Below are 25154 nucleotides of genomic sequence, written 5' to 3'. Positions count from 1 at the left end.
ATGATGTCAACAGGTGGGAGCAAGTCCAGTCTCAAACTACCCAGCAACTTACCTCCTCGTGAGGATTAATAGGTGAGCAGGTGGCCCAACCTCCCTCACGTGGGAGAGCAGGTCCAATCTCTTGGCTGCTCGACGACTTACACCACCCCCATCACGGCGAAAAGCAGACCAACTTCTCAGCCGTCAGACAAATTACCTCCTCGGGGGGCTAAAGGGGCGGGCTTAGCCTAAAGCATCCAGACCCCTTCCCTGATTGAGAGTGAGTTTAGTCTTTCGACTATCCAATATTACGCCATCTCCAACAATAGAATGCCAAACAAGCGATGCCTCGAACTCCTCACCTTGCTCATTCTCCACCAAATGAGACGCCAAGCGACTAACGCCTCACATCTCCAACAAAACAACCCATGTTTGTAAATTTTGCACTTGTAGATAGATGATGAAATATACTAACTAATTTATTTTCTCCAGCGATATATTAGACGTACCCACTGGCCTCATGGCAAAGGGCAGACCACCTTTTTAGCCATCCTATAAATTACCTCATCGGGGGCCAAAGGGTGGCTTGGCCTAAGGCATCCCTCCCCCTCCCCTAGTGGAAAGCGGATTTAGTCCTTTAACTATCTGACATAGAGCCATCTCCAAGAACGGAACACCAGGCAAATAGTGCCTTGGAATCCATGCCAAACTCCTCCTCCACTAAATGAGAAGCCAGAGCGAGAAGACTCCCCAACTACGTGGTGGCTCATGCCCCCTGGGGGAATATGGGTCTGTTCTCTCCATAATCCAAGAAATGCATCGATACAAGAAGGGGAATGTTCAGCTAGTAGGGTAGGCACTGGCGGGGTTGCCTGAGAGTGCGCTTGGCATCGGCTCCTTCCTTATGAAGGCCCCACACTCCAGCATCGTTGGGTCCGGAGGGAGTACTTACACTCTCAATGCCCTCGAATTGCTTCGGGATTCAAGAGCACGGGATCTCTCACTCTTTCCAAATAGCCGTGATTCCAGGTGTCACCATGTCTCCGTGGACTTGTCAGTCTATGAGGCCGACGAAAAGACCAAGGATGCCAAGTACCGTGTTTCCACAGACTTGCCTAATCCTTGCCTCAATCAACAAGGCCAATAAGAAGATTAGGGAAGTCAAGTACCATGTTCCATGAACTTACCTAACCCTTGCCCCAATCTATGAGGCCGGCAAGAAGATTATGGGAGCGAAGCACCATGTTCCCACGGACTTGCCTCACCTGTTGTCTCAGTTACGAGGCTGACGAGAAGATCAAGGGAGCCAAGCACTATGTTCCCATAGAGTTGCCCCACCCCTTGCCTCGGTCTACAACACTAGCGAGAAGGCTGGGTAGCCAAGTATCGCATTCCCCCAGATTTGACTTATCCCTCGCATCAAGCCCGCTAAGCCGACAAAAGAAAAAGAGAGGGAAAAGAACATTAAGAAATGAACAGAGCAAATGGCAAACAAAAAAAATAATTTTATTGACAAGTTAAACGTATACAAAGTGTGAGCAAATGGGCGTAAAGATGTCTAAAGATACTTGGTCAGAGTTTCTTACAAGAAAAGGAAATAATATATCTAACTTTACAAATAGAGCAACATGAATAAAAACTAAGGTGCAGGAGCGTCAGGATTCTGCTTGGGAGCATTGGGTTCTGGCGCAGGAGCATTTGGATATGAGTCGGGAGCATCAGAATCGGAAGGGAAGGCGATAGGAATCATGTCTCTGCCAAGGGTGCAGCCATGCTCGAGCACATCTGGGTCTGGAGGGAGGTCGCAGGGGTCAAGAGGTCTTAAGTGTGCCTCTAGGGCATGCTTGTTTGGAAATAGATCTCATCCCAAAATTCTCATCTCATCTCGTCTCATCTCCTTCCCAAACATAATTCAAATACAACTTTTTCAAACTAATCATTACAACTTTTCTAAATTTTCAAACAAAAAATAAAAAATAATTCAACTTTTTCAAATAAAAATAATAATAGTATAAAACTATATTCTAACAATATTTTAACTTTTTAATATTTTTTATTCAACTTTTTCTTTTTTTTTTCAAACCTAGAAAATACTCAACTTAAACTATCTCACTACAATTCACAAACTATTTTATTACTATTCACAAAATTTTCATCTCATCTCACTCTCCAAACGAGCCCACGTCTGCCTAAGGGTTCTCCAGAATGTGGTCCCGCATCCTTTTGAGGCCTTCAATGTATCCGTACGACCAAACCTGGTCGCGGCCAAACACAACCGACCTCAGCTGTCCTTCTAAGAGGGGAACAACCTCCTAAACTTGAGACAGGTCACTTCGCCAATCTTCAATGACCACCGTCTGGGCGGCTAACCTCTTCTCGGCTCCCTTTAAATCTTCGACTGCTTGGTCGGTCCTCCACTTCTCTTGGTCGGCAGCAGCCTGGGCAACTGCCAACGAGTCTTCCCATCCTTTCAAAGTTCAGAAAGAGACTGGCAATCTTTATCCAACTACTTAAGCCGCTGGACCTCAGAGTCTCAAATGCCCCTCAAGTCGGTATTTTCTCCCTACAAGCTCAGTGATTCCTCAAAAGCTACCACCTTCACGGTCAATTCATCAACTGGCCCCTCGGTCGAGCTCCTCGTTGCCAATGCAGTAAGGTTCTCATTACGAGCCAACTCGACCGCTCTTTCACCGTGACAAGCTTGGCTTTTAATGTCTTTCGCCGACAACGAAACTGCTTGACCTACCCCCGACTCTTTTTGTGAGCAAGCTGGGTTTTCACTAGCTCCACTTCCAACTGCTCCTTCTCCTCCCTCTCCCCCTGAGCATATCGCAGGGCTTGTCGTGCCAGCAAGCGAAGGGCTGTGGACGCGAGGGGACTCAAGGGAAGACATCCTCTCCATACCTAGATTGGAACCCCTTGTGTGATCCTTAATAGCACCCTCAAAGATTTGACCTTCGAAGGCGGACTACGTCGTAGATGGGGAGTAGGGGATCATCTCCATGTTCACCTCCGGAGAAGGCTCCACCAATGTTGACCGATGAGGACCTGGTTCCAATAGGACCCCATAGAAATGCGTTGAGAGCATATTTGCCCCTCAGGCAACCTGCGCAGACCCATCGGTGTGACTGGCACTGGGACAGTGACGGACTGAGTGGTCAAAGCAGTTGCAGAAGGAGGAGCGGTTGGTGCCTCTAGGATGGTAGGGCTTTTTCCTCCTTGGCTCCTTGGTAGATTTGATTGATGGATAGATGAGGTTAGCTATGGGGGAGGCACAAATGGTGGAAGACGTTGTACCTCAATTAGCACTGAGGATTGTTCCAAAGGAAATCGAGAAGGGGAAACTGTGTTGTTGTCGAATCTAGCAACCTCTGTGTAGACTTTCTTCCCCTTGCCTACGGGAGAAGGGCTCGTTGAATGCTTCCGAGCCGAGGCAGCTATGGGTCGTAAAAAATGATGTGGCCGAGAGGAGGCAAGAAAGCCCTTATATTTTCCTACCCAAGAAGAGCATCCGAGAGAACATCAACTGGGTGTTTCTATACGCATTCTCTAACCAGAGTAATACGACGCAGCTCCTTGGGAGAGGCCTTTAGCCGTACCGCTTTGTCGTTAGGAACCACCCCCATATGGCCCAAATGGGGAACTCACGATGATTCGCCTACCTGGCCGAAAATTCCCACCCATGCCCAGACACGAAGAAAAACTTAGAAGTCCAATCTTTGACTTTGCGGTAGTGCGATTCCAGAGAAATGAGGGTGTGCATCGCCCTGAAACTACAAATATTCCCCTCACACTTTATAAGGTTATGAGTCAGAAACTCTGGGTCTAACTTCGACAAAGCTCGCTACTAGAGGATGCAGCAACACATCAAGATCCTCCAAGCATTTGGGTGGTGTTGAGAGGTGGCCAATGCGAGACGATCTAGTAGGTCGCGAACCAGACGAGGGAAGGGTAACTTAAGCCCGCAAGAGAACATGCTAGGGAAGAAGGTGACCTTCAAAGCATAACCCTCATCGTTGAAGCCCCTTCACGAGGCCCAAGAATCTCAAAAACCACATTCTCTGGGACATGAAAGGTGGAAACCAGTGACGATAATAACTCAAGGGTGACATTTGATCACCAGTTATGTCCCATGTAGAATTGCTCCGAGTTGCGAACCTCAGGCTAGTCCAGTTCCCCGAGAATCTTGGGTTGAAAGGTCTTCTTGGAAAGCCATAGAGATCAAAGTTGAGAAAGGTAATGGAGAGGAAGAGGAGTCGAGCAAAGGGAACAAGAAGGTTAGAATAGAATGAGACGAGGATGTGAAAAAGGTGGGAAAAAGAGGGCAGAGCCGTGTTTACATAAAAGTGAAATGACGGTTGCCCTTCCGTACCCACATGGCAGAACGAGGGATATTAAAGGGTTAAGATCCCGTGAAATGTGCGACACGATGCGACATGGAAAACAAAACGAAGCCTCAAGACAAGTCTGAGGACTCTAGTTGTTAGGATAGGAAGGGTAAAAACGTAAAAAAAAAAGAAGGAAAAAGGCCAAGAAAAGGGCCACGACGACAAAAGGAGAAATTTAAATAAACAACCGTGGTAGCTAGCATCCTAAAGTCTTGGGAACACACATGCCCAATAGAGCTGGCAAGATGTGGGTGCATCCCACAGCACGTACTGTGCGATGCAACGTGAAGAGAAGGAGTCGCCTGACACCATCAATGCGGAGAAAGCTGGAAGGACGCAATCAAGTGTGAAATCCAACCGTCAGAAAAACGTGTCAATAAAATCAAGAGGAGAACTATCGTTTGTCATCACTAAAATAACGAAAAAGCAATACAGGCATAATCTTGAGCCAGGAACCTTACAAGTATAAGAGCAAAGAGTGTAATAACCGTCCATTTCTATGGAAGAGGATCAACGACATAGACAATGGAAAAGTATATAGCATGAAGACAAAGGCAAAAATGAATTCTCATTGGACTAGTCTGATAAGAATTGACTGAGTAACTGTAAGGGGGTTTTCCCTCCTATTGGCCCTTAAAGCAAGCCCACAAAGGACCATTGGGGAAGTAAGTCAAAGAGCCGGCCAATCTCAATCAAGGCCAACAACCCTCATCCAAAGGACTCGATGGGCCTCTGCAAAGTACTCAGCCCACGAGCAAAACCCACCCCCGAAGCAATCCACGCATAGAGAAAGTGGACGGTAGGGGCAGATGAGACTTGCCGCCCTGACACCATCTCGATTACACCTTGCCCTTTGGAACCTGCACAGGCAGGTATACGAGAAATATGGAGAATCATCGATCTCCTAACGGCAGGCATGAAGAGACTTAATAGGGAACGCCTGCAGGATAAAGTGAGTCAAGAAGCCATACTGCAATAATGACACCACTACCCGAACTCCACGCCGCATTAATGACTCTCTCCAGAAGTCACATCACATTTTAAATGATTCTGACAAATGAACAATGGAAAGGACATAGGTTCTTTAAAGTTAAGGATGGATTGTCTCCACCCGAAACCTAGTATAAAAGTCAATCTCCAAGTACGAAGAACTCTCTCTGATTCTTCTAAACTTATGCACAAACTATTAAAGAGCTGATTTTGGCATCAAAGACTCTCCGGCCACCACCAAGACCCTTCATTCTTCGTGTTTACTTAAGTGTGTAGATAAAAGTTCGAAGATCCGAGTTACTAGAACCCGATTCAAAAGTGTGTGAAATATGACGTTAACAAGATCATCGAATGCTCTTGAACTTACAATCAAATATCGGGGTTCAATGCTAGAACGCTGCCCCCATTTCAGCTAGTGCACAATTATGGCAAAGATTTGATGCTTTATGTGCTTCTTTTTGTACTCATCTATCTGTCAAAAGGGTTTCTGCAATTCTTGGTCCAGTGGATCTTGGGTTTGTTGGGCCTTTTGATTTCGAAACTTGAAGAACCGGTGATTTCTTCATTTGGATTTCATTGGGCACTACTTCATATACCATATGAGGGGTTACACACGGCGTCGGGAGGGAGGTGTGTGGGATGAAGGGAAGGTGTCTATGGTTTTCGATGCCGAGTTATAATTTTTCTTTTTAATAACTTAATGCTGCCACGTGGCTTAGCCACATCAAACGGGCAAAACGAGCGACAACGCTCAGCCGGCCCGGTAGCTATATGTAAAGTTGTAAACGTCGGGTCCAAAAAATACCCGACAAACCCGTATTCTGAAAACCTAATAAAGTACGGCGTCTGGTTTAAGATTCTGAATGTTTGATGCCGAAAACCTACCTGTGACAGATGATAAGGACTCCTGCTCGGCCGTTTCCTTCCACCTCCCACTATTCTGGTAGAATTACTAGTTTTTGCTCCATCGCAAAGATCCAAAACTAGTAGGTGAGCTTTCTTCTTCCCAAACCATCTATGCTGAATTTCTTCTGCAAAACTGTTCTCAATGGGACTCATTGCACCATCAGGGCTGCCTTGGCAGCCCCCAAATCATTATCATATTCCAGACACATCTCAAGCACTTCAAACCAACACTCATTTACAGTCTCCTATCTCATGAACTCATGTGGATTATCCCCAGACACTGCACTATCTGCTTCTCAACATGTTAATTTTGAAACCCCAGATAGAGCAGACTTGGTCATTGGCTTTTTCAAGAACCATGGTTTCTCAGAATCCCAAATATCAACCGTCATTCAAAGAGTCCCTCCTGTGCTTTTAGCAGATCCGGAGAAAACCCTTTTGCCCAAGTTGGAATTTTTACACTCCAAAGGCTTTACAAGCTCTGAAATTGTTGGAGTCGTATCTAGAAACCCACCCATATTGGAGCGAAGTTTAAAGAAACAAATAGTCCCTTCTTTTGTTTTCTTCAGGAACTTGCTTGGAACCGATGTGGAGGCTGCTGCTGCTGTTAAACGCTTTTCGGGTATTCTCTCTGCCGACCTTGACACTTTTGTGGCTAATATCGATATCATGCGAGAAAATGGAGTGCCCGAAACAAATATAGTTAAGTTTATCAAAGAACACCCCCGAGTTTTCATGACAGATGCGGTCAGGTTTAAAAGAACTGTGGAGGAAGTGAAGGAAATGGGTTTCAATGCCTCAAACGTGAAATTTGTTGAAGCTGTTTATGCAATGACAGGAATGAGTAAATCGACGTGGGAGAGGAAGGTTAATGCTTATAAGAGGTGGGGTTTATCTGAGGCAGAAATTATTGTAGCGTTTAAAAAGCATCCCTTGTATATTTTAGCTTCTGAGGATAAGATTGAGAGGGCAATGGATTTCTTTGTCAACAAAATGGGTTGGGAGTCTTCGCTTATTGTTGAGCGCCCGATACTTGTGTTGCTGAGCTTGGAGAAGAGAATTGTTCCAAGGACTTCCGTTATTAAAGATTTAGTGTCGAGAGGTTTGGTCAAGAAGGATATTTACTTACCTACAGTGTTCGAGTATCAGGAGAAGAAGTTCCTGGAGAAGTTTGTGACGCCTTACATGGAAGCTTCTGAGCTATTGAAGCTGTACGAGGAAAAAGTGGATCTTTCAGAGATGGGAAGAGAGTGGAATTTGTTAGGCAAAGAGTGAGATGAAGGAGTTGTAGCCCAAATTTTGGAGAAGCGAACTAGTCCAAATTTTGTTTTGTAATTTCTGCTGTTGGGAGATCTGGTCAAGATTAGGGTGACTTTGCCTGTTTGAGGATCATGAAATACTCTTTTCTGCAGAATTGTATAAAATGTTATTGAGGAAGCTCCTTATATATATTGAAGCTTTATTAAGGGAGAGAGCTTGGGCTGCTCTTGCAAATGTTTGCATCTTGAATCCAATTGCTTTATGCTTCCCTTATTCTGTTACTTGATCCCATTGTTCTTGAACTTGCTTTAGTTCATATCTTAGAGGGCAATTCATTCTAGTTATGCTATCTACAATTATGAATCATCCATTGTTTCAGCTTAATTTCGACAACATAATGTTCATCAATAGTCCGTCTAATATGCTGGAATACTCGGTTCTTGCTCTGTCTTGAATAAACCCTGCAGCTAATTTCATGAGGTCACTCTTGTATAAGCTCAATGATGAATTCATATTGGTATTGTGAGATTTTTTATTCAATTCAGCTATGCTTATTGCACCTTTGTATTCTACATAAAGCTGCCTGGAGGTCTTGAATGTGGTGTGCAATCCACTTTATGGGCATGAAACTTTGTTTTTTCTCATGTTTGTGGGTGAAGAATGCACTTGGAATCTATAAAATAGTGCCAGCATCTCCTTTCGTTTGTGGAGCTCCTCAGATATGCTATACTTGGGATGGATAAATTTTGAGAAATCTACAGCAATCTGAACGAGGTTACTGATTATATGGGATGAGTCGTTTTGACACTGGATTTTGTTAAAATCTTTGATTTTTTGTGGAATATTCATTCCATAGAACTTTATAGTATGATCATGGAAGTTCTAGTAAATACAATTTTGCTTCTTGGTTTCTCAAAATGGGCGGTGCAGAAATGAACGGTGACACTGATAAAGGAAGTAAAATGTTTTAAATTTTAAAAAAATAAATTCATAAACTAATGTAACTTGATGTACTCTATTAGATTGTAAAAATATTTTTATTATAAAGTAGATCTAATGTATTATATTATGTCACGTTAATTTTTTGGCTTATTTTTATAAAATCTCTTTGTGCCTATAGTATTATTAAAAATGAAATTGTCAGCTTTTTATTATAAATATTACTATAAATATTAAAATATTCCTCTTATTCTCTAAAATCAAATTCTTTTATTCGTATGCTCATAATTTTAATTATTTTAATCCTTCCATTAGTGAATCATTAATAATTTCTCAAACACACCACGTCATCAACATCAATGATGGGGCATTGCCTGGATTACCCCAAACCTTCATGGTTAAAAATGCGATATTTCTTATTTTATTTTTTAATATTTAGTTTTATTAAATGATAATTGGTATTAACATAATATATTTAAAGAATTATTAATTTAGGGATGAAAAAATTAAAATGATTAAAATTAAAAGCAAATGAAGTAAAAAATTTAAATTTTAATCAAAGTTGAAATCACAATAAGCAAAAATAATATACAAATTATTAAGATTATTTAATATTTAATTCTTTTCAAAATTGTTAAGATCTAAAATAAAGAAGAGAATCTTAGACTACGTTTGATAAATGAGGTGATTTAGGATGATCTGTAATTAGTAATAAATAATAATAATAAAATATTAAATAGTAATAAATAATAATAAAAAATAGTAAAAAATAATGATAAAATATGAAATAATAATAGAGTGATCCAACTGGCCAAACACAGCCTTAGATTCTTAAGACGTAGCTCAAGCTGTGTCCCCTAGAGCCTGCAAGAACCGAGAGTTATAACTCATACCTATATCCATGGTTCTGATTAAACCAACTGTGGCACGTGTACGGCTGAGGCTATTACAGACCACCGGGACCTCTAGGAGGTTTCATACACAATAATCTTTCCATGCTCAAAAAAATAAAGGAAAAAGAAAAAGAAAAAACGATGAAGAAATTTTTTCAAAAAAATCTGGAAGTGAAGATTAATTACAAAACTCTGTGTGTCTGTGTCTCGTATTTATGTTTATTTATTTTAAAGTTTCGCGGTTATGCCCAAATTCTCAATTTCAATCTTCTTTCTTTTTCTTCTTCCTCTGCATCATCACATCTTCATCACCATCATCTTCTTCTTCTTCTTCTTCTTCTTCTTCTCCACCACTCGGTTCTCGTCCCCGTGAGCTGCTCGATCGGTCGGTGGTTTTGCTCTCTCCCTTTATGACGTAGCAGACGCGATTTGATCGGTGAGTGCGCATTTGCTGATTGCTCAATTCTCCTCTATTTGGGGCTGTTAGAGGTTTGAATTCCCGACCGTTCCTAGAAAACTGAGGGTTCTGAAAGAGATCAAAAGCGTCTGAATTCTATGTTTCGTTTTGCGTTCGGTGTAACTCCAGTGAGTTCCTTCTTTATCCCTTTTAGTTTTTCTTTTTATCCGCGTCTCGGATTGTGATATTTTCGTTTTCACAAGTAGGAGTTTCTCTCACCTTTCGCTATTGTTTCTCAGCAACCAAACGATTTAGGATCGTTACTTTCTATTTTACTATTCCTTTCTTGCTCCGAAGCTATATGAGTTTTAATCGGTTTAAATTTTCGTGTCGTCTCTCAGTACATGGTTGGCAGGAAATCTGAAGGAAGGAAAATGATAAAAAGAATTAGATTGGTTATGCTTCTTATTGTTTCAGCTTGTAAAACGGGATATCATACTTTGCATAAGTCAAAGTAGGCGGAGGATTTTGGTTCTCTCCGATCTAATGAATGTAACCTGAAATCTAATATCTCTTTGATGGGGTTTTTTCCTTTTCATCAATCAAAACTTTCTTTGACGGGTATGGAACGTATGTGCCGATCCTGCTTTGGCAATCTTGGTCACTGGCTAAAGTTATCTCTCTGCACGTGTATAGGGTATCTTAATTCAAAATTAGTGTATGGAGCTATCTTCCATTGAAACGGTTTTGAATTTCATTTGGCACCGTGAGGAAGTGCAAGGGTGCTCAAGGGAAGGTAAGAAATGATGATAAGAGATAAATCTGTAGATCTGCCGGTATACAGTGACACCATTTTGATTTAAACGTTGCTTCAAACAATTGCAAAGTGTTAATTTAGAACTTACAGGTTTAAAACTTAAGCAGACTAAGGTGAATAGTTTAGTAAAATTTATTGGGAAAGATTTTCCTTTCCTCCCATATTCAGAACGTAAAATAAATGCTAATTTGCTGTCTAGTTTGCTTACTCTTCTCTTCATGTTTAAAACTTACATGTGCTTTGACTGCTAGTACTGCTTCATTGAACAAAAATTGAGCCATTTCTTAGGGTTCCTAACCTTTGATCAATTTGCCGTAAGACCCTAAAGAAAGGAAAAAAAGACAAGATTTTAACATCTTCGTCCTTTGTCATATTACTTAGTGGGTCTTGGATCTCCACGTTTGAAAACTTTAGGAGATTTTGTTTTCCAATTCTTTTCCTACCTTTGATTAGCAAATAATGCATTGAAGTTATTTCCATGTTGATGTTGATCTAACATTTATGAGGATGTAAATAATTGTGTAATTACTTTTATAGCTTACTAGAGATTGGCAGTTCAGTATCTACCATCTGCACTCACCCTGTGTGACAAGGTGTTTTACACACTTCTTCCAGAATGATCACTTTGTCATTATCTCTTTCTTATTCATCTTCATGCTTCATTAAACATTTTTTTGTAAGTCATGCTTCATAAAGCATCTACAATCTTCTGTTCTCAATTTGTGCGCACATGCGTGTTTATCCGGTTCAGTTTCTTTCTTCTACCTCTATTTCCATTTGGTTTTTAAAGCTGGATTGAGGAAATGAAATTCTCACTTTCTCTTACTGTATGTCAGCCAATTTAAATATGATTTTTTTCTTAGCTTATAAATTGGAGCAAGCCACAGTTTTTGGATTCTTTTCTTTGGGGCCACAAAGGCAGTGGTGTTGGGGATCAAGATGATTCTAGTGAAGACTCTGAAAATGTTAAACTTAAGTTTATTAGATTTGCTTTTCATCAGGGATTTTGCTTTACTAACTCATGCTTTGCTTTTTGTATCATGATATGTTATAGACAACTAAGGAAGTTACTTCAGGCTGAAGTTACTCATGGCCCCATCAAGAAAATCGAGAAGCGTGAATAAGAGGTTTTCTTACATTAATGAGGTTGCTTCTAGTAAAGATGGAGAAAGTGCCAACAAAAGGCAGCGGGTTAGTCCTGGCTATGTTCAGAAGGTAATTATTTTCTGAATTTCTATATTTGAACTTTGCCCAATGTATTTATGCTAACAGAGTAAAAAGTTGTCAATATAATTGAAATTGTAATAAGCAACTTGCTGAAAATTTGGATTCCTTTTTATTTTATTACCATCTTCCTATTGTGTAGAAGAGGAAGTTGTCTGACATGTTAGGACCTCAATGGAGCAAGGACGAGCTTGAGCGCTTTTATGCAGCATACCGTAAGTATGGGAAGGATTGGAAGAAGGTCAGTGCAAACTTCATTTCATTTCTGCTCTTGACCAGTGTTAATTATATATCTATCTTACTTATAAAAAAAAATTATATATCTATGACTGTTACTTGGACTCCTCAGTGAATGTTGTAGGAACAACCTTGCAACTTCATGGTTGAAGTTTTTCATTATTCTACTTAAATTCCTAGTTGGAATCTTGTCGATCTTGATACTATAGATATTACATATTCTGGTTTTTGTTACTTCTTTCTTTAGGTGGCTGCTGTAGTGCGTAACCGATCTGTGGATATGGTAGAGGCCCTTTACACTATGAATAAGGTGCTCATGAATTTCAATAACCTGAATTTGCTGAGTAGCTCGTCCTGATTCTTTACCTTATGGTGTTTCTAATATATGTATTGTAATTTTTTGTGCCAAGTTTTATTTATAACGTTAATGACAGTCAACAGATTATTTTTCTGATTTATGTTTGTTTGTTTTCATTTAAAGGATTGCTGATTCTCTGTGATTAAATTTTGTTGGGGTGCCTGATTTTTTATCTTCTGTAATTTTTGCGACATGATGAGATGACTTTTGGTTAGTCCAATTTTTGTTTGCCAAACTTGGTGACTTGATTTTATGTTATGATCTCAGGCCTACTTATCTCTTCCAGAGGGTACTGCTTCAGTGGTTGGACTAATAGCGATGATGACTGATCACTATTCTATGCTGGTGAGATTGGATTCCAAATTTAATACTCATGTTTATAACTTTATACTCTTATAACGATCGTATTTTCTGGAATTATCATGCTGTTGGTGCTTTAGTTGGTTTGCCTTGGGTATACCTACTGAAAGGGAAAGGAAATACACACCTTTTGTGATGAAATATAGTTTTTTTTTTTTTGCTGCTTAAATCAGGCTTGTCGAGAATGCAGATGATAGAATATACAATTGTTGATTTAGATATCGTGTGTTTGTACAATTTTTTGGATAGGAGGGACTGGAGATTTGATACAACTTCTAAAATTCTGGGTTTTTTTTATTAATACTGAAGGAACTTTTTGGCTGCTATCATGTAAGCATCATCTGATTGCTGGTAATTAAAATGTGGCATTTGTTATTTACTTAGAGTGAAATTCAAAATAATAAAATGGGTAAATAAGAGGAGCAATTTTTAAAGTTCCAAGTTGAGGCGATGAAGCTGTACAATGCCATATCCCCATTGTCTATTTGAAGTTCTTTATTTAGGGGTGACCTTTTTCAGAGGTGGGACTATACAGTAGGAACCCTGCTTCAACCTTTTGTTTGCTAATTAATGATTTTTAAGTGTTTATATATGTTGTTATGTGCTGTTTGGTGGTTTCTACTCTTTGGTTTGAGTATTGAACATATATGTTAACTAATCTATTGAGTTTGTCTGCATCTAGACCGATCAAAAAAAGAGTTTGCTTGCATCTAGAAAGTGCAACCAGCTTGTGGGGATTGCACCAATTGAACTAATTATATATTTCTCGAGATGGCAGGAGGGAAGTGATAGTGAAGAAGAAAGCAATGAGGGTGCAGGAGCATCTCGTAAGCCTCAAAAGCGCGCACGGGGAAAAATCCAGAATAGCACCTCCAAAGAACTAGCTGGGCATTTTCCTGAGCTTTCACGATCCCACTCAATTGCATCAAGTTATGGCTGCCTGTCATTACTAAAGAAGAGGCGCTCTGGTGAGGAAAGATCATGCTCTCTCTCTCTCTCTCTATATATATATATATATATGTTACATGCATGCGTGTGCATTGGTAGTTCAGCTGAAGATTGAAGTTAAAATCTATAAGTGTTTGTTTTTGACATCTTGTTGCCTATGTCCCAATTTTGTTGACATTGTTTTGGAATTTTTTCTAGGAATTAAGCCCCACGCTGTTGGGAAAAGGACGCCTCGTGTCCCCGTCTCGTACTCTTTTGATAAAGATGGTCGGGAAAAGAAATTTTCTCCAGCTAGGCAAGGTTCAAAACAGAAGATGGATGCTAAAGATGATGATGTTGCTCATGAGATTGCGTTAGTGTTGACTGAGGCTTCGCAAAGAGGAGGTTCTCCACAACTTTCGCAAACACCGAACAGAAAATCAAATGGTGCCGCACCATCACCAGTTCAAAATGGTGAAAGGATGGTGAGTATACATTTAACTGACAGCTTTTTTTGCCTTCTTTAGTAATACTTTATGATAGTTAATCAATTGCGACTGTTGTTGCTAATCAGCATACCGAATCAGAAATGACCTGTGCCAACCTTCGTGGTAGTGAAGTGGATGAGGGTGGTTGCGAATTAAGCTTAGGAAGCACTGAAGCTGATAATGGAGATTATGCCATAGATAAAGGTTATTTAAGGGGCAGAGAAGGTGTTGGTACCGTAGAAGGTCAACCAAAAAGGAAGAGATACTCTGGAAAGAAGCCAGAAGTTGAAGAAAGCATAAACAATGATTTGGATGACATAAAGGAAGCCTGTAGTGGGACCGAGGAAGGACAAAAACCAGGTGCTGTCAAAGGAAAGCTTGAAAGTGAGGTTGTGGCAAGGTCCTCTTCCAAGGGTCTGAGGAAGAGAAGTAAGAAAGTTTTGTTTGGAGGAGGTACATCAACCATTGTTCTTAAGCTAAGCCTTTGCTGATAGTAATATTTTTTTGTTCTTGTTACTTATCATAAAAATATTCTTTTTCTGTTTTCCTCTCTTTCACTCTATAATGAAATATTTGTACACCTTTATTGACTGAATTTGAAGTGAGGATTGCTAACTTTTTGGAGCCAACTTGACCAATTTTCTCTTTGTTTTTCTGTTACTTTTGATAGTATTTTGTCTTTGTTTAATTAAGTAGATGGAAGCTGATTATTTTTAATAGAACAGTTTAAACTCCCAATTTTTATTTCTTTCATTAAATACAGGTTTGTGATTAGGAAACATTGATTATTGAGCACAATTTACCTTTTCTCTTTCAGATCTAGTTCTTAATTTACACTTCTGGGTCTTTAGTCTATGGACCAAGATAAAACTTTTGAGTTCCTTGAAACTGGTTGGATGCCAACCCTGACAACAAAACCTTTTTGCTTTTAACCACATATTCTCAAACTTGAAATAACTCATACCCCTCTAAATACCTCCACAATCAAGACTAATGAGGAAATGATCAAAGCAAGAGTTTGGGTAGCCTCTTTTGGAAAAGTTCAGTAAAGTGTGCTTCCCAATCATGGGATACAAGGAATCTATCAATTCTAGACCAAGGATTGCCCAATTATCAGACGACATGAATGAGCCTCCAACAAGTGGAGACACCCAATCATACTTATTACAGTCATTTTATTTTTCTAGGTTTTTATCAGGTGTCTAATCAATTTGTCAAATTTGCATGGTTTTTTTTAATTATAATGATAAATGTCCTAGGACTCCTTCCCCACAAATGAAATTGTTTTCTTGACCTGTAAATTTTACCTCTTTCTTCACTTTGGTGAAGCATGTTTTTAATTTTATTGTTTGCTGCTCTTCTTTGTTGTAGATGAAGGCTTTTCTTTTGATGCCCTGCAAACTTTGGCAGATCTGTCTTTAATGATGCCAGATACTGGTAAGATATCTATGTTTTGACAGACACTGCTTTGAATAACAAGATTTTCTAAAATTATCACCCAAGGACTAATCTGTGACATGACGTGCGTATTTGCTCTTGCCTTCTATCTCCTATCATTTCAGTTGTCCTTATATAGTGCATACACTTAATTGTGTTAAGCGTTGATGTTTTCAGATTTTAGTATTAAATCTCTTTGTGCAATGACATTACCTGAAAGAATAAAAAAGTAAATGGTAGATTACACAATACTTCATTGAAGTTGGTTGTTAGTTAAAAAGGTTTATCAAAGAAATATGAAGTTCTGGAGTCAATACTTGTAATAAAAATTGCTTTAACTAGTCAACAAATGAAGTCTTTGTAGGAAATATCAATCCTTGAAAAAATATCATGATCTGATTATTAAATCTCCAAAATAGAAAATGATATAATATTAAGAAGCTCTTTGTTTATACAATTATGTCAATGAGGTGAGCCTCCAATATACTTTAGGAGATTTTGTTCAGTAAATGCAATTTGCGGCCTTAAAAATGCCAAAAGCTTGTTTTTTACCACCTTGTAATTTGCTACTTCTATTGCAAGCAGGGTCTGTGTGAGTTCTCATTCATGTTGTCTTAAATTTTTAAACGCTTTTTTCAATCTAGAAAAGTTATTTCCCTAATGCTTGTTTCAATGTTGTTGATTTCACTGACAATGATGATGCTTGCTTAAAATAATGCCATGCTGGATTGGTAGCCGTCCATCCTTTTCTCTCTACTACTTTTTGATACCTTGAGGTTATCTTTCCGTTTGCTTGTTTCTGTGATATACATTTGGCTGGCCGGAGAATGACAACAGAAAATATTTGGGTTTTTGCTAAGCATGCAACTACAAGCTAGTTTCCCTAAAGATCTGATCTTCTGTTGTGTTCTATTTGTTAGAGTTATCTGGTCAGGTCAAAGAAGAAAGTCTTGATGTTGTTGACAAGTCTAAGGTGAAAGAGAATCATTCTATTCCTGGAGTCAAAGTCAGTGCTTTGAGAACACCTAAACTGGGCAAAGGTTTTGCTCACCACATTGGCGATACTTCTGAATCAAAGGAGGAAGCTCACCAGTCTAATACTGGAATGCGAAAAAGGAAACAGAAATTTTTACCATTCAAAGTAAGAAAATATTAAACTTCACCTTAATCTTTGTTTGGTCTTTACCCGAATTGATGACTACATGCAAGTTTCTTGTTAGTTGCAGATTTTTGAAACTGAAGCACATACAGATTCTCATCTAAGTGAGCCTAAAAAGTTTGAGGTGCGCTATTGTTTACATCTGAGTTTATAATAGGTGCTGTTATAGCTTCCCTAAAAAATATCTCGTTTGATGTTGGCATACTTGGTAGAGATTATATGTATATGAAGATATGCCTAGTGTGAGCCCCTCCAAAAAATTCTCATTGGAAGAGTATTTTGACACCCCATTAGATTACATTGTCCTCTTATGATCTCTTTGCTCACCAAACATCAAGATGATAAGAAATTAAGATTTATTTCATTCACAAATACAGAAAATAAATGAGTTGATGGATTTGATAATATATAAATCCAGAAGATTTATGAATATGGTTTACATGTTAAATGGTGAAGGTCTGTATCAACTTCTATGAGGCTGATGTGCATTGGTGTCATATATATTGCTGTTTGGGTTTGGATTGCACCTGGATACTTTTTAAAGGAATTAGACACTTATCTTCACAAGGGGCCCATGCTTACATTTATTTAAGATTTTTTTCAGAAAGGAGAAAAAATATTAGATCTGCATTCTCTATTCTAATCTTTATTTATAGCAGATTGAAGCAGATATATTTTCTTGCAAGCTTTTCATGGTTCATTTGCTTTGGTTATGTTACAGAAATCCATGCTTTCATTAACAAGTCACCTAATGTGGTGAACCGTCAGTTCCAGCATTGCAAACTACTAGGAAGGAGGCCAGCATTTAGATCAAGCAAACCTGTAGCAGCCTCCTTCCTTCCCTGTCTAGGCTTGTTAAATTACCCTTAATCAACTGCAGGCCTTGGACATTGATGTGGAACCAGAAAATTGCCTAAATGAGGGTTGTTAAGACTTGAACCAAAGACCTCATATACAACAAGGCTTTGATAGGTTGGTGAACCATAAGACTGAACACCTCAAGCCATTAGGACGTAGGCCGATACATCAAGCAAATCATTGAAAGTTTGAGTTCTAGGTTATGCTCATTTTTCTTCAGATCTTTGAAAGTTTCTAATGGAGTACAGACCTTAAATTGAAATTAGTTATCATGTCTTTCTTTATCATATTTTATAAGTTGTTTATTACAGGAATTCTGAATAAATTGTGTTCTTTGTATCCTGTGTATATTCTTACTTGGGAACCTGGTGTCTATGCATCCTGCACTTTTTTGTAGGCTACTGCCGAAGTAAAGGTGTCTTTGAGTAAAGGCAAACGCTCCTCTCATAATACTACACAATCAAAATCTGGAAAGATGGTGAAACCTATGGAACATATGTCTTCAAGTACTGATCTTGGAAGGGAAAGGAATGATTCAGCTCTATCAACTTTACAGGTTTCATCAGCAGACCAGGTCAAACCACCAACTAAAGTTAGGAGTAGGCGGAAGATGGATGTACAGAAACCAGTGATACAGAATGATTCAAAGTCTTCTGGAAATATATTTATTGAACATCCCAATATACCCATTCCTTCCCTCCACGACAGAGCACTTGCTCTCAAGGTTGAATATTCATCATCATTTATATTGCCATGAAATTGAGTCTCTTGAATATTTTGATTATGTTTCTTATATAGTTTTTCATTACAGGAAAAGCTCTCTAATTCCCTATCTTGGTATCAAGCACAGAGATGGTGCACTTTTGAGTGGTTCTACAGTGCTATCGATTACCCATGGTTTGCGAAAAGGGAATTCATGGAGTACTTGGACCACGTTGGATTGGGTCATGTTCCAAGATTAACCCGTGTTGAATGGGGTGTCATAAGGAGGTATTTAACCCTCTATCACTTCTTATGTTTGATGTTCATACTATGCTTTCTCACATTCTTGATCAAATGTCTTCTACCAAGTGCTTGATTTCTGATATCTTGTTTCTGCAGTTCACTTGGCAGACCCCGGAGATTTTCTGTCCAATTTCTGAAGGAAGAGAGAGAGAAGCTATATCAATACCGGGACTCCGTTAGAAAACATTATGCTGAACTACGTGCTGGTACCAGGGAAGGACTTCCAACTGATTTAGCTCGTCCTTTATCAGTTGGACAACGTGTTATCGCTCTTCATCCGAGGACAAGAGAAATTCATGACGGAAGTGTATTAACTGTTGACCATAGTAGGTGTCGTATTCAGTTTGACCGGCCTGAACTAGGGGTTGAATTTGTCATGGTATTTTTTATTCCTTCTTATTATGTTGTTCTACATTTTACATTCTTATCTGTTTGAAAGCTTTAAAGATCTGGCCCAGTTAAGAAGTTTGTTTTTTGTATATAAAAAAGGTGATGCGAAGACAATGAATTCATGCCTAAAATCTTAAGAAATTTTCTTGATTCAGTGATTTGGTTTTTTCCTTTGGCTTGACAATACTAGATGGGTGGTTTTGCTGGTGTATTTTATTTTAATGATGCTGTCCTATGCTTGTGGGTACAGGGTTTGGACCTTTTCAAATTTTGTTTTCTTACATTTTTCATGCTCATTACTTACTGTTAAAGTATAGCATTAGTTGTAGCTCATGCACATTAATTTGAATTTATTGTTCCACTCATTGTACTAATATGTTTGGTAGTCATTTTGGTACATGTATCTGTGAGGCTTTTCTAGGATGAGACAGACACACTTCTGTTTTCTTATCAGATAACTTATAAAAGAATGTCAAAAGACAGTTTGAGCATAATATGGTTTATGATGAGATAGGAATACTATAATCTGTTGCAAATGTATGTATTTGTGATATAAAACGTGCCTTTTCTTTCTCAACTTTGTTTTTGCTAAGAAGGTTTGTTTTCGGGTAAGTTAGCTAAGATGGTGTTACGATGAACTAACTGATTGAATTTCAGTCCTTTATTGTGTATTGCATTCTGTTTGTCATTTTGTGTTGTTCCTTAAGGGATTGCATGGTGAAATTGATTTTTTCATCACAGGATATTGATTGCATGCCTTCAAATCCATTGGAAAATATGCCTGCGTCTCTTAAAAGGCACAACACTGCAGTCAATAAATTACTTGAGAACTGCCATGAGTTCAAGACTAAATTTGCCCCAAGTGAGAACCTGGAGAGCATAGATGGTTCTTATACATCCCCATCATGTCATCACCACATCAGCAAGTTTTTAAAGCAGGTGAAAGTCAGTAGTTTCTGGAATTTATAGTCTTCTTCTCTTTTTTTTGTGCCTCCCCGCGGGGGGGGGGGGGGGGGGGGGGGGGGGGGGGGGGGGGGGGGGGGTAGGGGGGGGTTACTGCTCATATTCTTTTGATGAATGCCATTTTTTACTCTCTATTGGATCGTGCTCATGTTGCTCAGAACTGTTCTGCTAATGTTGTTTGCAGTTGACCCCAATCATCTGTTTGGTTGCTGATGTTCTACTCTCCCATTTATAGGGCCTAATTTTCTGTTGTCCATTTTGTTTTGTCCAACTGCCCAAACCTATGGTCTCATATTTCGCCACTCTAGAAAAATTTGACATGGGAAAATGTCTGAAAGCAAAAATAGTGTGTTATTAACTAAGCCAAAACTGTCTTGGTCAGGCTGGTTCACCAAGTTCTAGTGTGCAAGTTAAAGTAAGGCCTGGTGAAATCACTAATACTCAACAAGCAGCAAATTCTCAGCTTTCACTTCTTGCTCAGATCCAGGCAAAGGAAGCTGATGTACAGGCTCTTTCTGTATTGACTTCTTCTCTTGACAAAAAGGTTGTACTGCATAATATATATATATATATATATATTAAGAAGAATGGGTTTTATATTACAAGTCCCGTCAGCCTCGGTGCTTGAAATTTGAGCTGATGGATCATGTTAAAACTTGTAGAAAGCCGTGGTATCTGAGCTGAGGTGCATGAATGATGCGGTTTTTGAAAACCAGAAAGATGGGGATAACTCTCTCAAGGATTCAGAACATTTTAAGAAGCAATATGCTGCAGTACTCTTACAGTTACATGAAGTCAATGAGCAGGCATGAATTTCTGTTTAATGACTTTCAGACTTGACTCTTCTTATAGCATAATGTGCTACTTTGCTTTGACCGTGCAGCAATTGCTTGAGTTTATTGCATTTCATGTGCAGGTTTCTTCAGCTCTATTTTGCTTGAGGCAACGCAACACGTATCAAGAGAGCTCCCCACTTATGTTGTTGAAGCCCGTGTCTGGTTTAGGTGATGCCAGTGGTCAGTCAAACTCTTTTGATTGTTCAACTTGTCATATCCAAGATTCTGGACCTCATGTTGTTGAGATTGTTGAAAGCTCAAGAACAAAAGCTCAAACTATGGTTGATGTGGCTATGCGGGTATGGATACAGCATTTTAGTCTCACTTAAAAAAAAATTGCAATTGTTCAAATATCAATCTTATGTTATTTTACACTTTTTCTTTTTTCAAATTTGACTCATTCTTTACCATTTGGTTGGACTATCATGTTTTAATATTGTTGTTTGGATACAAATAGTAGGACATGCTAGAATGCGCTTGATGGGTGCCCCACCATTATAGTGAATCTCTCATTGCATTAGGGAGTTCCCATGCCCCTACAATTTTAGATATGCATAATTGGTCCTAAATTGGAAAATTCAATGCAAATATTTTGTTAGACCTAGGGATGCATTCTATTGTGTAGGAATATACGGATGATAGATGGTTTAGTTTCAGGCTATTTACTGAAATTTCTGAAAAAATAATATTTTCTTTATAAAAATAAGCTTTTGTATGGGCCACACTGACATTTTACATAAGTTTACAAGGTTAGTCCATCGTAGTGGCCAGTTTGGTTCTCTAGTTTCCAATGCAGTGCTTCTGACTATGATTTTCTATTGACTTCAGGCTGTTTCATCTTTTAAAAATGGGGGAGCTACCATTGAAATGATTGAGGAGGCTATAGATTTTGTAAATAATCAGCTTTCAGTAGATGATTCTAGCATGTTGGCCAGGAGTGCTTCTGCTCCTGCAGATTCAACTCATATTACTACTCCGGTCTCTCAGGACCAGTCAACTGCCTGTACGTCGGCAACTACTCATGCACCTGATCCTAAGTCAGACAGATTGACTGACCAAAATGAAGAAAAAATCCCTTCAGAATTAATTGCTCATTGTGTTGCAACTTTGCTCATGATTCAGGTAAATTCTACCATATGTTCCATAATTTTCTGTTCACGATCCTAAAGATGTTGACACCAAATTAAAAGGTTAGATATGCTGCAACTTGCTATTGTTTGGTGGTGTTTCCTAATTCAAATTAGCCATCCCCAAACACCATCCTGCCACAGTGCCTCTTTGTCACTTGTTTAGATTTTAAAAAATGCCTTTATCTGCTTTTGCCTTATTTATTTATTTTTTCTTGTAACGGAATTACCTGTGAACTTTGGTTACTACACTGGTTCTAGTTTGTAGCAAATGATCATTGTCCCTAAACGATATCTAGTTCTCGGATGTTAGGCATTTTGAAAATGCCAATACTTTCGTCCCAATTTCCTCCCTCATGAATAAGGGGAAGAGCATGAGAGTTCATTTGGTGTGAGTTGTATTTACCTACCAAAAAAGGAAAAGAGACGTATTTGGATGAATTGTGTTTCCCTCTCCTAAAGAAGATGGGCATCTTTAGGTATGTTCATGGTGGGGTACATCTTTTTTTTTTATCACTAAAACAAGGACTGAGGATAAAAATAGGCATACGGGACATACACAGGAGTGGCACCTAAGCATGAGTGTCCAACGATACAAGGAAATTATGGCTATTCAAGCCATCAAAATTGATTGCAATTGACCAATGAAATAAAGATTAAAAAACAGAAGTCTACCCTCGTCCATTGACTGTTGATGATCCTCGAAGCTTCTTTCATCTCACTCCCTCCAAAGACACCTTCATAGACAAATTGGGACCATTTTCCATACTGCCGCGATTTGAGCATTACCATGCACAGCCCATTCCAACTTGCTAGGAAGTCAACAACCCTTCTCCCACTCTAGCAAAGAATTCATTCAAGAGTGACATGGCCACCTTGCAATGAAGTAGCAGGTGATCAACTGTCTCCCCTCTCTTTTTGCATGTACAACACCAATCCATAATAATAAACAGGTGTTTTCTTAGTTATCTATAGTGAGAAGTTTCCCCAATGAGGCTATCCATACTAAAAAAAAAAAAAAAACTGCTTTTAGGGGAGCTTTGGTCTTCCAAATGTGCTTCCGAAGGGAATGGGATTGCATTGTATGTGGTGTGAGACTTGTAGAATGAACAAACAGTAAATCCTCTTTCCTCACAGGTCGCCACACCAACTTGTCAGCCTCTCCCACCCTCACTCTAGATGAGTTACAAGATTATAGAACTCAGAGAAAGTAAAGTGTTCACTTCCCAGTCTTGTGCAGCTCAAAAGAAAGTGATGTTCCATTGGGGAGAGGGTACATCTATATTCTTGGGGGATTGAGATTTTGTAGCCAGAGAGTGATCATAGTCACTCGGTAGAACAAACAAATCAAGTTTTATTTTCCCTAACCATATGGTATTAGTGGTTGACTGGTAGTGTATTGGGCATTGATCTTCCACCTGACAGCCAAATATGTCCATGAGATGTCGATTACTCGCTTTTACATAGCCAGCTGATCTCTGAACTCTCTGAATTTTGAACATTACGGTGTGAAATACCAATAGTATTGATAAACAATAATTAAAAAAGAACTCTCCACTAAACTTGGAGGAGTGGTAACAAAGTCATTCTTCTTTGGAAGCAAACAAAATATTATGCATTTAGTGAGGTTTTAAAAAGTCAACTGAATTAGGGTTTAAAAAATCCAGAGCAAAAATTTTGCATGATAGATGGTATTATAAATAGAAGTCCTTGCCCTTTCCAATATCTTCTGATTGTAATATTGGTTGGATATTAGCAATATTATTACCGAGTTCATGGTTATGTTCACTGCTGTACCGAAAAATATGATAATTTGTAACCTGTAATTCTAATAATCTTCACTAAAAAAAAATTGCAGAAGTGCACAGAACGGCAATTTCCACCAGCTGATGTCGCCCAGGTACTTGATTCTGCTGTAACAAGTTTGCAGCCATGTTGTTCGCAGAATCTTCCAATCTACGCAGAGATACAGAAATGCATGGGAATTATTAAAAATCAGATATTGGCACTCATACCTACGTAGGTAATTACTCCATTCTGTCTTGACTGCAAAATCTGCGCTGGTTCTAACAAATTTCTTCTTCACCTCACATTTTGAACATGATGTGCGATGTTTCACCTTAATCCCCTTTTTCCATTCACCAACTAGAGGGATCGATGATTCAATAGATGTATTAAAATATCCGGATTAAATTTTTCCAACTGATTTCAGTACGTGAAAGCCGGCATTGTGTTTGCTTCTGCTTTTTTATGATGTTTTTGTATTCTTTCTTTATAGTCTTTTTGAAAGCTTAAATAATTAGCACTCGGAATGTTACGAAGCACTACTAACCACTACACTGCAATTTGAGTTTGATCTTTTGCTTGAACAAAGCCCTATCTTGCCATAACTAGGATCTGACTTGACAGGTCCACATAGGAAGATTAAGGGAGAGGGAGAAAGGGCTGTGATAATTATATGATACAACCAGGCTCTGTGGGATACCTTGGGCTTTGCTGCTCCTCGTTAGCTTGTCCACGTCACCTCAGACCAAGCAATCAAGCAAATTCGATCACCTTCAGAAAACGAGGTAAAATGAACAACATGAATTTGACCAAACCACAAATTCATTGGAATGCAAATTAAAATTTCATGTATGTAGAATCTCTCCAATCATAATCTGTTGTTACAAGTAGTAGACTGTGAAACCATTGGCGGATCCCGCCCGCAAGGTACCGACATGCGAGCACTCACCCAATGGGTCGTGTACTAACAGCCGTTGCCGCATGTTGGTCATACATTATAAACTAATGCACATATTAGATGATGTCTCTCGCACTTTGCAAGTATTCTATTACTCATGTTGTCTGCTTTTTAATCGGTTAAAATTTTAAAAGTCTGTTTATAAAAAAATCTCCGGATGGAGTATAAGCTTTTGCACCACAGCAGTTTCAGATGGTAGGGTCCAACCACATCCACACGTCATGGATTGAATGGGGGAAGGGATCAAATACCGCTCGCTCGCTCGGGCTTGCGAGGTATTCCCTTGTGTTCGTGATTTTAAATTGGTTTGTTGTATCGTGAGCATATATTTTCTTTAAATAAGTCACAATGAAAGCTTTATATAATATGTAGAATATGATGTTAATGGGAAATATTAAATGCATGAATTCCATAACTCTTCGGGGTTGGTCGTAGAGACACGGAGGGGATCCACAACTCTCCACATGTTAATA

At 39.0% G+C, this 25154-nt stretch overlaps 2 protein-coding genes across 9 annotated transcripts; both read left to right on the top strand.

Moving 5' to 3' along the window:
* Positions 1–6154: 6154 nt before the first annotated feature.
* On the top strand, positions 6155–7863 carry LOC121235885. The gene has a single exon (XM_041132317.1). The coding sequence runs from the start codon at positions 6375–6377 to the stop codon at positions 7536–7538; it is 1164 nt and encodes a 387-aa protein (XP_040988251.1). The 5' UTR covers positions 6155–6374; the 3' UTR covers positions 7539–7863.
* Positions 7864–9584: 1721 nt separating this feature from the next.
* Positions 9585–24756, top strand: LOC121265070 (protein ALWAYS EARLY 3). 8 transcript variants are annotated; one of them, XM_041168556.1, is made up of 22 exons: positions 9586–9791; positions 10449–10548; positions 11624–11784; positions 11936–12034; positions 12278–12340; positions 12656–12733; positions 13527–13716; positions 13895–14160; positions 14250–14616; positions 15535–15600; positions 16521–16741; positions 16821–16883; positions 18015–18341; positions 18429–18607; positions 18719–19001; positions 19754–19951; positions 20358–20519; positions 20638–20781; positions 20892–21110; positions 21640–21933; positions 23797–23957; positions 24348–24756. In XM_041168556.1, exons 3-22 carry the CDS (start codon positions 11659–11661, stop codon positions 24355–24357), a joined length of 3516 nt encoding a protein of 1171 aa, XP_041024490.1. In that variant the 5' UTR covers positions 9586–9791; positions 10449–10548; positions 11624–11658; the 3' UTR covers positions 24358–24756. The 8 variants fall into 8 exon arrangements, with proteins under 8 accessions (XP_041024524.1, XP_041024490.1, XP_041024482.1 ...); XM_041168548.1 differs by lacking the exon at positions 10449–10548 and adding an exon at positions 11107–11162 and having other exon boundaries at positions 9586–9940; XM_041168540.1 differs by having other exon boundaries at positions 9586–9940.
* Positions 24757–25154: the final 398 nt, after the last annotated feature.

Source organism: Juglans microcarpa x Juglans regia, chromosome 1D (genome assembly GCF_004785595.1).
Source record: "Juglans microcarpa x Juglans regia isolate MS1-56 chromosome 1D, Jm3101_v1.0, whole genome shotgun sequence".
Classification (NCBI taxonomy): domain Eukaryota; kingdom Viridiplantae; phylum Streptophyta; class Magnoliopsida; order Fagales; family Juglandaceae; genus Juglans; species Juglans microcarpa x Juglans regia.
The sequence above is the reverse complement of the archived record's forward strand: the minus strand, read 5'-3'. Positions and strand labels throughout refer to the sequence as shown.